At 52.0% G+C, this 14,219-nt stretch overlaps 2 protein-coding genes across 3 annotated transcripts; one reads left to right on the forward strand and one right to left on the reverse strand.

Moving 5' to 3' along the window:
- Nucleotides 1–376: 376 nt before the first annotated feature.
- Nucleotides 377–2,708, forward strand: SYS1 (SYS1 golgi trafficking protein). Its single transcript, XM_009567587.2, has 3 exons — nt 377–600; nt 1,276–1,343; nt 1,921–2,708. Exons 1-3 carry the CDS (start codon nt 439–441, stop codon nt 2,159–2,161), a joined length of 471 nt encoding a protein of 156 aa, XP_009565882.2. The 5' UTR covers nt 377–438; the 3' UTR covers nt 2,162–2,708.
- A 4,315-nt stretch (nt 2,709–7,023) lies between these two features.
- On the reverse strand, nt 7,024–12,662 carry LOC104065140 (neuritin). 2 transcript variants are annotated; one of them, XM_054081352.1, is made up of 3 exons: nt 12,573–12,662; nt 11,402–11,549; nt 7,024–8,062 (listed from the first exon to the last, which is right to left on the reverse strand). In XM_054081352.1, exons 1-3 carry the CDS (start codon nt 12,652–12,654, stop codon nt 7,837–7,839), a joined length of 456 nt encoding a protein of 151 aa, XP_053937327.1. In that variant the 5' UTR covers nt 12,655–12,662; the 3' UTR covers nt 7,024–7,836. The 2 variants fall into 2 exon arrangements, with proteins under 2 accessions (XP_053937327.1, XP_009565869.2); XM_009567574.2 differs by lacking the exon at nt 12,573–12,662 and adding an exon at nt 12,215–12,360 and having other exon boundaries at nt 7,044–8,062.
- Nucleotides 12,663–14,219: the final 1,557 nt, after the last annotated feature.

Genomic DNA, 14,219 nt, shown 5'->3' on the forward strand with positions numbered 1-14,219 from the left:
CCTGGAGAAGGACCGTTCTCTAAGGAGAAATACCATTCCCCCAAGGAGAAGGACCGCTTCCTCAGGAGAGGGACCATTCCCCCCATGAACGACCATTTTGCAAGATGAAGGACCATTCCCTCCAAGGGAGAAGGACCGTTCCCCCCAAGGTGACGCCTCAGCCCTAATCGCTGACCCCTCCAGGCGCGACCACGGACCCCGGGCCCCTGTGACGGGTGGGCTCAGCTCCCGGAGGGCTCACCTGCCCGGGATGCGGCGGGGCCGGGACGCAGCGCCCCCCTCCCCGGTACCCCCGGCCGCCATGGGGCCCGGGGGGCCGCGCCGTGTCCTCCGCCGCACGAGGGGACGCTGCTGCACGGCGTGGGCGGGCGAGAAACACTTCCGGTCGGCGGGCTGGTGAGCGGTACTTCGGGCGAGAGGTGCTTCCGGCGCGCGGCGATGGCGGCGCAGTTCCGCAGCTACGTGTGGGACCCGGCGCTGATCGTGGCGCAGATGGTGCTGCTGCAGGCCAGCTACTACAGCTCGCTCGGGCTCTGGCTTGCCCTCCTCGGCGCGCTGGGGAGCACCGGGCCCTCCCTCCACCAGGTCTTCAGCGACGAGGTGAGGGCGTGGGGCCCTTCCTGGGGACTCCCTGCAGGGCCCGCTGCCCGTGTTCCCCAATGTTAGAGACAGCCCCCAGCGTACGTAGTACCCCCGTGTGTCTGTGCCCCAGTATGGGGGCAGAGCCCTCCCTTTGGATTGCTGGTACCCCCCACTATAGAAACAGTGCCTCCCTGTGTAGATGGGACCCCCCGATATAGAGATAGCATCTCGATGTGTAGCTGGTACCCCCCAATATCGAGACAGCGCCTCCCTGTATAGATGGGACCCCCCAGTATAGAGACAGCACCTCACTGCATAGCTGGTACCACCTCAGTATAGAGAGAGCACCTCACTGTATAGCTGGTACCACCCCAGTATAGAAACAGCACCTCCCTGCGTAGATGGGATGCCCCAGTATAAACACAACAGCCTCCGACCTGCGAGGTAACCTCGGTATGGAGACAGACAGTCCACACCCTCTTTAGGGTAAACAGAAAACAGAAACAGACAGAACATACAGAGGCAGACCTCTCCCTTTTCTGTAGGTACTCCCAGGCAGAAAGGCTTCCATAACTGCTCAGGCTCCTCTTACAGATCATTGTCAGCACAGGGCCGTGCCAATACAGCTGGGCCTCAGGAGGAGAGTATATGCTGTGATTTGTGCCATGGTTTCCTACTAATAGTCCCATGTAGATTTTAGGCTTCTCAACGCCGCCAGGGAGGCTCTCCATGATGGCTTTCATCCTCAATGCGCTCACATGGTAAGTCAGCAACTAGTTGAAGCACCCATGTTGTCGTCGTCTTCTTCTTAAGGTTAAATCTGAAGAGAATTCAGTATGACTCTGCTCTCAAAACATTTCCCAAAAGCCCAGTGCCTGGCTGAGTATGTCTGCTGAGAGCACCGTGAAACTGCTGACTCCTGACTTTTAGATCCTAGATAAGTCATTTTACTGCTTCAGCTTCCCAGCTGGGAATGAGCGTTGATTCTGAGAGGTTTTACTGAAAGTTAGAATTAGTGAATCACAGCAAACACTAACCAATAAATGAGAATGTATTTTGCCACAGGGCAAAGATTACTGGGGGAGATTGTGCAGAGCACCAGGCAGGAATTTTTAAACTAAAAGCTTGTTTCCCTGCTGTTGTATAATTAAAAAAACTGTAAACTTTTAAGTCTTGCTGCAGCAGATGGGAACAAAGAAACAACCTACCCTTAAAACATTTAAGAAGTTCTAAAGCAGCTAAATAATGAGCACCAACAGCCCCTAATAGTTATTGCTGTATCCTCTTTTCCATAGACACGGCCTGGTTTGTTTATTAATCACTGTCTTTATTTTACAGTGCTCTGGGTTTGCTGTATTTCATCCGCCGAGGAAAGCAGTGCCTGGATTTCACAGTCACAGTTCACTTCTTCCACCTTCTGGGCTGCTGGATTTACAACTCGCACTTTCCCTCAACCCTGACGTGGTGGCTGGTGCACATCGTGTGCACCGCACTGATGGCTGCAATCGGAGAGTACCTCTGCATGAGGATAGAACTCAGAGAAATCCCCCTCAATTCTGCCCCCAAATCCAATGTATAGACTCGCTCTGGCTACAACATGCTGCATTATGTCATTGTTTTGAGCACAAGTGCATCTGATGCCTGAGAGTCATCACTGAAGAAGCACAGCAGGTCTGTTTAGACTTTTTTTTTTTTTTTTGGACCTTGGTGACTGCATGAGTGTGAGCATCTCCTCTGGCATCAGCCAGCAATGGGAGAGGAGCAGATATTTATTTTATTAACACAGAACATTTAATAAAACTGTATGGCAAGCGTGCTCTTAAACTCTTCACTCATGAGACTGTTAAAATCCAGGTAGCAAAACTTGATGCGTGAGGAGCATCTGGAATTTAACAAATGTTGGAGAACCCTGTATGGGTAATGCAGTGGTCAGCTTTTCCTGCAGGAGCTGGCACAGTGAGCAGTGGGGCTGTGAGCTGCTGCTTCAGATCTGTAACTCCTTTGGGCTTTGATTGGAAAAAAAGTCAAGGAAGTGAATGGACGGGGAGAAAGAAAATAGATGTACTTACCTGAATCACCAGCTGAGACCCTAAATAACCTCTAATGTTAGATGAGTTTATTTGCTGTTTCCATGTTTAATACATACAGGTGTTAGGCAGCAGTTTGCTGAAGAAATCTTTTGTAATAATAAAAATATTATGTTGCTGTGGCGTGTTACAGTTCTCTTGGGAAGCTGAGCACTTGAAATACCGGAATGTCTGTATCGTGGCAGCATTAGTATGTGCCCAGAGAAGGACACATGGCTGTAAGATGCCCACTCTCTAGGGCACACAACGTTTCCAACAAGAAATATTTCATACCTCTGCTCTGAAATGAAGGCATCGGTGAGTGCTATATTGGGAAGTTAACCAGCATAATCCTCACTTCAGGAAGAATGTGAGCAATGCAGGGTCTCCACGTGTCCAGCCCAATGTTGGCACAGTCCTGGGGAAGCCTGCAGAGGTGTCCTGGAGCCTCACTGCTGTTCCCACTCTCCTGAGTCTTCCCATCAGGCTTCCAAAGGCTAGCAACTGATCTGGTCTGGTAGAGGTGATGCTCAGTTAAGTGGGAGACTGCTGCTTGTTTCTGAAGATAACAGGAGGTGCCTTTATTTAGAGGCACTTCAAATAATCACCACTTGTGGGCAGGCAGGGACAACCACCTTATGGCTAAGGGGCCAAAGCCAGATGGTCCCTCCAGATCATAGAATAGTTAGGATTGGAAGGGACCTTAAAGATCATCTAGTTCCAACCCTCCCACCATAGGCAGGGACATCCCACTAGATCAGGCTGCCCAAGGCCCCATCCAGCCTGGCCTTGAACGCTGCCAGGGATGGGGCAGCCACAGCTTCCTTTGGCAATCTGTCCCACTGTCTCACCACCCTCATGGTGAAGAAATTCTTCCTAATGGCTGGTCTAAATCTGCCCCTCTCCAGTTGATATCCATTCCCCCTGGTCCTATCCCCACAAGCCTTTATGAATAACCCCTCTCCAGCTTTCCTGTAGGCCCCCCTCAGGTACTGGAAGGTCGCTATAAGATCTCCCCTGAGCCTTCTCTTCTCCAGGGTGAACAAGCCCAACTCTCTCAGCCTGTCAGATCCCACAGCCCAAGCAAGCAGACCTGCATCGTGCCTTCTTTCCACTGAGGGACAGCCAGTTGGCCCAAATGAGGGCAAAGCCAGTTCTAAAGATAGATTTTCTCCTGTGCAAAGGTAACCTTCTTCTGTACATTAATATTTGTAAGTGTTCATTTGTATATACTATGTGCTAATTCAGCTTGTTGAAAAGCAGTGGGGTGATTTGAGATGCAGAAGTTTGTACATTCCTTGAAGCTGCTTTTTTTGTTACTGAGGGAGCTATATTTAAGTTCCTGCTCTCACATTCAGATACTATAAATTGAGGCAGGATAACACCCTGATGTTTTAAATACCCAGCAGTTCTGCCGCAGAGGAGGATTGCCGGTGACACTGGTTTAGGCAGAACTTCTTATATCCTGAGGTTTCGTGAGGACTGCTTCCTGACCAAAAACCCTAAGCACAGTTTCAGGAGAGTGGCATTCATTCAGAGGTAAGGGTTCACAAGAGTGTTTTTCTGGGCAGGAGCCAGTGATTGCTGGAGGGCCACTCAGAGGCCACTTGCCAGGGCTTTCTCTGCTGTTCTGTCAGCAAGACAGTTCATACCTTCTCAAAACCTGCTTGTTCCTCATTATAGAGGGATACTTACCTTTCTTCCAGTCACCTTCAGCCTAGAGATAAGCTGGGCTTCCAGTAGGTGCCAGTATCTCCCTCTGAGAAGAGCTGTGAGCATGCATGCCTGACGTTGGGATCAGGGCAGCAGTAGAGGACAAGCTCTGCCTCAGGGCTGACAAACATTGCCTCAATAGCTGTTGTATTTTAAGACTCTTTCAGGGTCATTTTGTCCTTTCCTGCTTTTTGTTGCTGTTATTGAGAAAAAAACATAGCAGTCCCGCAGAGGGAAAGTTTGCAGGTTTATCTCATGGCTTAACACCAGTCCAAAGTGCAGTGTGGACTCCTGTGTCCTCAGGGGTGGTCTTAAGGCAAGTGTGAGCTAGCAGTCTAATTACAGCAATTATGAGAGAGCAGAGGGACAGCCGTATTCATCCCATTTCTTAAAGGAGGACAGACAGCCTGTCCGAAGTTGCTGTGAGACCGTATCGCAGAGGGGCTATCTTTGTTCCTCTGAAAGAAGAGGAATGAAACTTTGGACTGAGGAAGACTTACCTCATTACTTTCAGAATGCATGAGGTGTGCTGTAACTGTTTCAGCAGTCTCGTGTGCAGGGAGATGAGGTTTGGATGCAGCTTTGTAGCTGGAGGCACTCGGGCAAGACCATGAGAAGAATCCTTGACAAATGAGGATTTAACGCAGGCTGTGGGACATACAGCAAGCTGCACTGCATCAGCATGAAGCATGCTGTAGGAGTAGAAATTCTTTCTGAAGTCTGCTGACTTGATCCTTGAGGACTGAATCAGTGTATTTTTTTTTTAACAAAAGAAAATAATTGCCCTTGACATAGTGGGAGTGCTGCTAAAAATGAAATGCTGATTGAGGAGGGAACCTCTGAAACTCATCACCCCCATACTGTGAGACCTAATTTTCACTCACATGCTTTCAGTCATATTTAGGAGCACATTTGACTTTAAAAAAAAAACCTGCTGCTCCATACCTGAGTGGTGGCAGATGGTCTTTGTTTCTTAATGAATCTCTGGGTTTTGTGTGCAGTAGAGTTGAGGGATTTGCTTCCAGGGAAGATATGCCCCAACACCTGCTGCTCTTAGAGAGAGCAGCAGTGTCAGCTAGCTGTTTGCATCCAAGACTTCTTGGAGATCTCTGCTGAGACTTTTGCACTCCCCTTTCCCAAAGCTGTTTAAAAGTAGAAAATTTTAACAGAGGAAGTTGCCAAATCCAACGAGAAGCTAAAGGTTCTGGGGACTTGGGGGGCTGTGCTTATTTGTTTTCCTAAGGGCTTTAAACACGTATTCTAAACAAAGAGTGGGGACAGGATTTGGATCCAAAGGAGTCCAGCCTTGGTTATATGCAATACCTACCTGCTTCAGCTTGCCCCAGCTACAAAGCACAGGCAGGAGAGGAGACAACAGAGGGAGGGAGGAACAGGATCAAACAGTGTATGCTGTTGTTGGAGCAGAATAAGAAATAAAACCAAAGCAGCTGAGTGGCTCTCTCCTGGTTCTGCAGTGCTCAGGTTTACCCCTTCTGCACTACTTAAGGCTTTTGTGTAAATGAGTAAGGACTCTGTTGTCTGTAGAAAGCTTAGCTGTCTCACACTGAAGTGCTGTCTGAGCACCACCTGCTCCTCCCTGACTTATTTCTTGGAATTTGCCTCAATTTATTCATTCCCTCCAGCTGCTGCAGGAGCAGCATGTTAAGTGATAGGAAAGGTAAGAGGAAGAACACTGTTGCTCTTCCAACGAAGAGCAGCATGACCCAGCATTAAAAAGCCCAACACCAGTGTTGGTAAAAAGATCCTTTGCTGTAGGAGAAGCTTGCTCACATACCTGTGATGCATGCAGGGGGATCTCTGGGGCTAGCAGGGGACCTCATCCCCTGCTCACACTGTCAAGCACACTTTCAGGTTTGGGGACACAGCTTCAGCATGTACCGATCCATTTACTGCTGGGAGGTACCTACTGTGCCCACTCCAGGGGCAGGCAGCGCTTAAACCACCAGGGCAAGGTCCTCATCCAAAATATCTCAGGACCATGAGGAGCCACGACACTTACCCAGCTCTGCACAGAATCACTCTCCACTGTTAGCAGCTGCCTGCCCCTACTGAAGACAGAGCAAGTGTCCTGGTAAGGGGCCAGACAGTCTGTGAAGCCGTCCAAATGATGTGTGACACATCTAGAGAGTCAGGCTGAAATACCCTGCTAGTTAAACATGGAAATTTCATATCTGATTAAAGACAGCTGAGTCACTTAATTAGAGTATGGAGCTCACCACTACATCCAGCTGTTCAGCCCTGACTTGGAGTATGATGGAAAGCAGCTTCTTCCCCCTTCTGAAGTGGCAGCACTGCACGGGGAATGCATTGGAAGCACTAGAAAGTCCTATCAGGACTCACTGTGCTCTCTCTTGATGAGAAACTGCCCTGAGACCGTCACAGGGACGGATTACAGACCCACACTGGATCCTATAGCCCTGCACAGCCAGACAGGGCACAGAACTTCTTTGGTGTCCTTAATACACAGATTCACATGATACTACCTAGTAATGATGAGTTTCTAACATAGCCAGAAATCACTTTCCAGCACCTTTCTATTGCAAATACTTTCATTCTTCTACTGAAGCTGCAAAATCAACAATGCTTTGAGCCATGAAGGAACAAAGGAGAGACTGTGCTACTGAACAGGAGGCAAGACAAAACTTGTACCATGTTGAAGGCTCTACAACAAACTTTAATACTCTGGAATTAGACACTGCCACCCACACAGCTGCTTACAGGTACCTTTGGGGAAAGCTTTAAAGCAGATGAGTTGCTAATAAATCCTTTTTGTTGTGCTAGCTTGACACTCCTTCCCCCAAATATTTTTTGCCTTCTATTTCCTTAGAAAAGGGATTTACACATAACACAGGAGTTACTCAGGAATCCAGATGGGTGCAAGAGAAGAGGTCATGCACCTGTGATTACTCTTCAGCAGGGGTTTCACCATGTCCTCAAAGAAAAAAGGCCAGTACAGTGCAGTAAGAGCTCGTTTCTGCCTTTGACAGCACATACACCATCCCCTTCACCTCACCAGGCAGTGGTAAAAATGCTCATCTTGTTTTCAGTGCCCAAACCAAAAATCTAGAGAGTTCATCTGGTGGAAAGAGTGAGCAATGTAAACATGTTCCCTTCCAGTAGCCATAGAAGAGCACTAAAGAATCCAGCATTCACAAGGAATTTATCATTTTTCCCCAAATCCTCTGCTCTGTATCTACAAGTTCCCAAATTCTGCAGTCAACCAGATCCGCACTGGTACCTTGAGGCAGAAGGAGACAGGCATTATTCCAAGTTACAGAGAAAGAGCAAAACCCAGTATATGCTGCAGAGCTTTTCCACGTCTCATGGGTGCAGGCTGGAGTCAAGTATTCACTGAGCACCACATAGTATTCCTCAAAGGTTTGGAAAAACTATTGGAAAGATGCCATGACACACGCTGCAACCACCTTTGTTGTAATACTTACAGAGCTGCAGTTTATAAGTTCAGCCAAGCGACGATGAGGGGGATGCCGAGGATGGAAATGTTGGGAATGTGGGTCCAGGCAAAGCTTTGGGCTGTGGTGGGGCTGCAGAGGTCAAATAAGCTGCCTTGAAATTTGATTTTTCGAGACTCTCTTCTCAGCATCTCCCAGATGGCCACTGCTTCCTTCTGGCACTCCCAGAGCGCTGCCAGGGCGCACATGTGAAATTCATCCCAGTACCTGCAGGCAGGGGAGACACTCACCATCAGTCCTTTGCAGTAGCAGAACACCAAGGAGCGGGGCAGAGCCCTGCTGCCCTGAGCCTGCCCTTCAAGCAGGGACAACATTGGCATTTCAGCATTCCCTCCATCGTCTCCCAGATCATCTTGGCTAAAACTCCAAACACCAAAACACACTGAAATTATTTCATCCTTTCTTTGTTTTCTTACTCTGAAGGTAAATGAAATCCATTATTTTCCATTAACAAATGTTTCCCTTTGGCACTGAGCACCCTGAATATCTAAAAACTGCCTGCAAACAAAAGGCCCATCCGGTTTAATTCATAGCTTTCTCCAAGCAGAGTCAAGGGCAAAACACAAGCACAAAGCAAGGACAACGGCTCCCAGAGACTGTCACAGCTTTACAACAAAGGTAAGGGGGGCAGGAGCAGTTACTCAGTGTATTCTCATTAGATACATCTCCATTTGCCTGCTGAGTATTAACCTATACAAGTAGAAGCCTTTCAACGGAAAGAGGCTCTTGGGGAGCACTAGGGAAAAACAAGACAGGCAAAGATAACCCATGGTCCTGCAGGAACAAACTGGGAGCTGCTCACTGAAGACCCCTTGGCTGCCTCCTGTAGGCACACAGACTTGGATTTTACCTTTTTTTTTTTTTTTTCCAATCCAGAGCTAGAATCAGGCAGGGGAAAAATGCCAGCTGAAACAGAGCTGAAAACCACAGCTCCCAAGAAGGATCTTCAAGGAGGGGTGCAGTGGATACCCCACCAGTCCAGCACACTGAGGCCAGGACCACATGGGATGACCCCACATTGCATTTATTCAGAGCAGTATCCATCCTGCCAAGACTTTATCCCCTCCCTGAGCTCTTTCCTTACCTCTGGTGAAGAAGTGTGGTGGCTCTGAAGAAGCTGAGTTACAGCCATTGCCAACAAACTCCCTACCCAAGGTGTCAAACTAATCAGGCAAAGGTGGGCTCCAGCTGTTCGGGGACCAGGACAGCAGGAATCAGACTGGGCTGTGTCCCCCATGCAGCAAGAGAAGGAGGACAAGAATGGTCATCCCTGCCCAATTTCTTTTGGCTGCTCTCTGAGGACAGCGTGGCATTCAACTCCATATCAAACTCCCAAAGGCTGCTGCAGGTGCTGCTATGGGGAAGGCACCCACAGTCCCTGCATGCACATTAGCATGTCTGTAAGTCCTGACTCAGCTGAAATCACAGGTGAGGTCTCTGTTCTGTAGGTACAAACCCACCAAATAAAACAGCAGGGGCCCAAAAGTCTCAGCAAATGCAACAGGCCATCCCCTAAACTGGAATTGGTGCCTCTCCAAAATTAAAACTTCCCCAAAGGACAGGTAAGGCTCTTTGCCACACTTCCCACTAACATTCCCCCATGACTTCTTTCAAAGTGAGTTCCTTTTACCTGAAAAGAGCTTTGCAAAAGCACAGCTGTATTGCAGTTTCTTTGGAGCGATGCATATCCTGATACCTGATTCCAAGGCAAGGCAGGGAGCAGCCCCAGGCAGCACTCCCTAGGTCCCCAACAGCTCTCCCGCCTCTGCCAGACCACAGCACACCCAGGCACCTGCCTGCTATCCCCTCCTCGGTTTTGCTGTCCTGTCTCACCTTAGCTGGGGCTGGGCACCGCCGCCAGGCCATAATTCACCTGCAAGCTGGGGACTGCTTAGAGAAGAGGAGTGACTGCTCTGCCACCTTCTCCGTCGCACCAGGACGCTGGACATGTGTGCGACCCCTCGGGAAGGAAGCACAGCCCGGCCAAGCACAGAGGGCAGCTTGATTTTGTCCAAGTGCTCCGTGCTGGAGACACTTGCACAGGCAGGTGGACCTGAGGACTCCACTTAATTTTCCCACCAGGGCTTGCGTCAGAACACCAGCTGTAAGGGAGTTCATTAAACCGACTCACTGTGGCAGAATAAATGTCCCCAGTTAATGAGAAAAGCTGGTGCCCACCCAGGTAACCTCCCTCACTCACTCTTGAGCTGTGGCAGAAAGCAGCTCTACCAGGCAAGGGTTAAACCTGTTCCATGTCTTCGGGCAAAAGACGGCCAGGGAAGGCAAAGGAGGATGAGCTCCTGCCTGGTTCTGCTTTCAGCTGGGAAGACAATTCCCAGTGTTTCACCCTTCACAGTCTCCATCTGCTCAGTCAGGCAGGCTGCTGTCAAGCAGCTTGCCCAATCCAGCTCCAGGGCAGCACCACAAACCAAGATGCCAACAGTCCCATGCCAGGTCCCAGCTCCGCATCCATCCCTCAATCCATGCTCCGAGAGATGGGACCATAGCATCAGGAAAGCTGGCTGCAGCAGAGAATGCTGAGGGTTAAAGGCAAATAATTCCTTGCCCTGGCAGGCTTCCACCACCCCAAGGGACATGGATTTTCCCTTAATTGCTGTCTTCATTCCCTTACAACTCCTTGTCTGAATTTCCTTATGACTCCTTTTCAACCCACAACTCACTGATGGGGACACAGAGCTGCTTCCATCTCTCTCTCTAAATGTTTTATTTGCACTCTTCTCTTGTCCCCCACACCTCAGCACTTCTGCTCATTTGCTTTTTAAGCAGACATTTCCCCAAACCTGCCCTGGTTACCTAACTCTTTTACTACTCTATCCATTTTGCTAAAGTTAACATCCTCCCAACACCATCTCAACAACCTCACAACAAACAGGGCCAGGGCAACTTCAAGCGAGAAAGATAAAGGATCTTAGCAGGTAGGGAAGGAGGGAGGAGGCTTGGTTTGGGCAGCAGGATCCAGCTTTCAGCCAGTTGTAGGCCGCTCCCTGCAGCACTGGATCCTGGGACAACCCAGCCGTACGTGAGTCACTGGCTGAATCCCTGGTGTCCAGGGGAGACTTTCCTGCAGGGCAGAAGGGTCTGAGACCCATCAACCCTGCTCCTCCCTGCCGTGGGCGTGCAGGAGCTGCTGGTATGAGTTCTGGGTGTTGGAGCTACTGCTAAGGACTGGAGATGCAAACTCTTGCTGGTGAAACTCCAAGGGGATGCGATGGTGCAAGGGCCAGGCATGCAAGATCGCAGGATCCTGGCTCCAGCAGCGCAGCAGACAGACAGATGGACGGAGGAATGGCAGGAAGGGCTTGCTGGGGCTGCAGGAAGTCGGGGCAAAGTGGGGAGCACATGTGTGTGCGCACATACCAGCAGGATGTAGGAGTGCAGAAAAGTTCAGACTGCAGCACTGGGCACAGGAGCAGTGCCAAAAATCCCCCCTGGCCATGCACTACAGACAGCCCCCAGCACACCCTCCTCTGAGGGCCAACCAACAGGAGGAACATGCAGGGAGGTCCCAGCAGGGGCTGTACTCACCCACAGACTCGGTGCAATTCCTGCAGCTTGACGCCATCCACCTCCCTGTATGTGGCCATGTTCTTCCCCAGCTTGAGGACACAGTCCGAGAAGCCTTGGTAAATGTTGGCACAGGCAGTGCCTGATGCCAGCAGCCCAGCCAGGTGCCCTGCCAGCCACAGAGGAGTCAGCGTGAGCACCCAGACCCTTGGGAACAGAGCCCACCTCCCTCCTGGGGGCACCCAGGCACCCCTGGGCTGCCCCAGCACCAGTGCCACCCAGGCACAGCAATCTCCCCCTTCCACACAGATGGTCCATGAACCCGGCACGGTCCCTCACCTGTCCCCAGCCCAGCCTGCATTTGCAGAGAGTCTGAAAGAGCCGCTCTGCCAGGGCAGGGAGCCGATGCAGAGACAGTCGGGGCACCCCACTGCCAGCCTTGTCGGGTGCTCAGCTGCACCAGCAGCCACTGAGGGCAGGGGATGGGCAGGTGCACCAGCAGCCAGGACCCATCCAGGAGAGATGCACAGCACCGAGCCAGGAAGAGGAAGACAGAGGGGGAGGGGATCCTGCATCACCCCCTGCCTGGGCACCCCAGAGCCCACACAGGAGAGATGAACAGCACTGAGCCGGCAGAGAGGGAACCCCGCTTCGCCCCCTGCCTGAACACCCGGGGGGAAGACAGGGAGGGAAATGGGGGGAGGAGGAATGGGGAGGAGGGAGCACTGAGCCAGAAGGAGGGGGACGTGGGAAGGGAAAGGGAGCGGACCCCTCATCGCTCCATGCCTGGAAACCCTGGGGGAGAGAGGATCCCCCAAAGCCCCCGGTCCTCACCCAGAGCGAGCAGCAGCACGGCCGTGCCCCGCTGCCCCATCCCTCCGCCGGCTCCGCCCGGGACAGACTTGGGCTCCAGCCCCGCTGCTGCCGGTGACGGTGCTCTCACCCCCATAGCCCGCAGCGCTCCCGCCTCCACGGGGAGGGCGCCCGACTGCCGCTAATGAGCGGCTCATTAATGAGGGACAACGACAGACTAGCACCTGGGGGCACCCCCGCGGCTCCCGGGATCCCGCTCTCCCGGAGCTCACGCCATCGCATCCCCGCGGGACCGGGCAGCACCCGCGGCTCCCCCTCTGCTCCCAGGGACCCTCCACCCACCATCGCACAGCACCCCCTCCCCAGCACCCTCCCATACCCCGCGTGTAACCCTGCCAGCGGCAGGAATCGCGGCAGGGCAAGGTTTGCTTTGCTTTGGGCTGAGTCTCCTGTGAAAACATAGGGTAAAGCCATGCGGGACGCCAAGCAAAGCCCTGGGCGTGGCTGGGTTCAAAGCCGTAAATATCAGCATCTACAGCTGCAAAACCGACTGCCCTAACCCTGGCACCCACCGTTCCCAAGGCTGTGTTGTCCTCCAGAGCATCAGTCAGGATTTTGCATCTTTATGGACTCATCCTGGCTCTTGTTCCGTGAGTTGCTTCCCTTTTCTTCCAGCAGGAAGGGGAGCAGAAGGTTTCCTGGCTCTGATGGCATCACCACAGGTCTGATGGTCACATCAGAGCTTGCTCTGTTGCTCACAGCTTTGCTGCTGGGGACACCTCTCTCCAACAGCCCATCTGCACAGGGACCCTTGCCCTGGGGCAGTCGTGCCAGCAGCCATAGCCCCGTCCATCCTGAGGAACGCAGAGCGAGTGGAAACCTCAGCTTTGCAAGCGCTTTGTGTGTCCACAGCAAATGCAAGGTTAAGAGAGAGAGCTTGGGTCTGAACAATTGATAAAAGTTTACTTATAGTAAAACAATTCAAAACACTCATCATAGCCTACTCATCATCTTCATCATCTTCTTCATATCCTTCATCATCTTCTTCTTCATCATCTTCTCCATATCCTTCATCTTCTTCCTCCTTCTCTTCTTCACTCTCATCCATGATCCACCAAGCACCACACCTCTGCGAGGCCTAGAAGGGAAGAAGGAGGCATGGCTGTTTGGCTAACGGGCAGCACCTTGTCCAGCAGAGCTGGGGTTCCTGAGCCAGAAAACAGTGCATTGGTCCTACCCTGGCCAGCCAAGGGGACCTGTGGGATGTGGGTCTTGGCACTGCTGGCCCCTCTTGCTGCCTGGGGAGAACTGTGGGGCAATGGGGCTCCCAGGCACGTCCTCAGCCAGGAGCCGGTTGGAGGCTGAGCGGCTCCTTCGATGCCAGCACCCACCAAAATCCATGGGCCAGTGCCTTCAGCTGGAGGATCCTGCACTTCCTTTCCTTCAGCACTTGGGAGGCTGGCAAGTTATTCTGGATCTGGCATAGCAGAGAGCACAGGAGTGAGCAGCCCTGCTCCCTGCCCTGTGGGGCCTTGGGCACACACCCTGGCCCCCACATGCATCAGAACTCAGAAGCTCCTTACTCTCCTCAGGCGGCTTTTTGCCTCCATCCCACTCCATGGTTGAGGCTGAATTGCGATGGCTCCAGCCTGGAGAGGGGCAGAAAAGGGACTGGCTCACGCTCTGGGCAGCACCCAGCTGCTCCCAGCAAGCATCCCTCCCATACAAGCCCAGGGCACTCAGGTGACCCCTGGGGACATGTCCCTTCACACAGGGATGCTCGGTTTCAGCCCACAAAGGCTTCTCCCAGCTCGTGACCTTGCAGGGTGGCTGGAAAGGGTGAGCCAAGCTCCCGGTCCCCCAAGCTCCCCAGAGCAGGGTCCACACCCCACACCACCCCACAGCGCCTGCTCCCCGGTCAGTAGAGGAGCTGTCCTCCCCCATGGACCAGGGCTCTACCTCCACGAGGGTGAGCATCCTCTTCCTCCAGGCCTTCATGACGAGTTGGGGAGGGAGGCACTGGGAG

Source organism: Cuculus canorus, chromosome 16, assembly GCF_017976375.1.
Source record: "Cuculus canorus isolate bCucCan1 chromosome 16, bCucCan1.pri, whole genome shotgun sequence".
Classification (NCBI taxonomy): domain Eukaryota; kingdom Metazoa; phylum Chordata; class Aves; order Cuculiformes; family Cuculidae; genus Cuculus; species Cuculus canorus.

What these genes read in the sequence shown, in the direction of transcription:
- SYS1 (XM_009567587.2), top strand. Translation starts at nt 439, where the DNA reads ATGGCGGCGCAGTTCCGCAGCTACGTGTGGGACCCGGCGCTGATCGTG. An exon ending in ACCAGGTCTTCAGCGACGAG is followed by an intron (nt 601 to 1,275) that starts GTGAGGGCGTGG and finishes AGTCCCATGTAG; the next exon opens with ATTTTAGGCTTCTCAACGCC. An exon ending in ATCCTCAATGCGCTCACATG is followed by an intron (nt 1,344 to 1,920) that starts GTAAGTCAGCAA and finishes TTTATTTTACAG; the next exon opens with TGCTCTGGGTTTGCTGTATT.
- LOC104065140 (XM_009567574.2), bottom strand. Translation starts at nt 12,329, where the DNA reads ATGGGGGTGAGAGCACCGTCACCGGCAGCAGCGGGGCTGGAGCCCAAG. An exon ending in CGTGCTGCTGCTCGCTCTGG is followed by an intron (nt 11,550 to 12,214) that starts GTGAGGACCGGG and finishes TGTGGCTGGCAG; the next exon opens with GGCACCTGGCTGGGCTGCTG. An exon ending in GAATTGCACCGAGTCTGTGG is followed by an intron (nt 8,063 to 11,401) that starts GTGAGTACAGCC and finishes CCCTGCCTGCAG; the next exon opens with GTACTGGGATGAATTTCACA.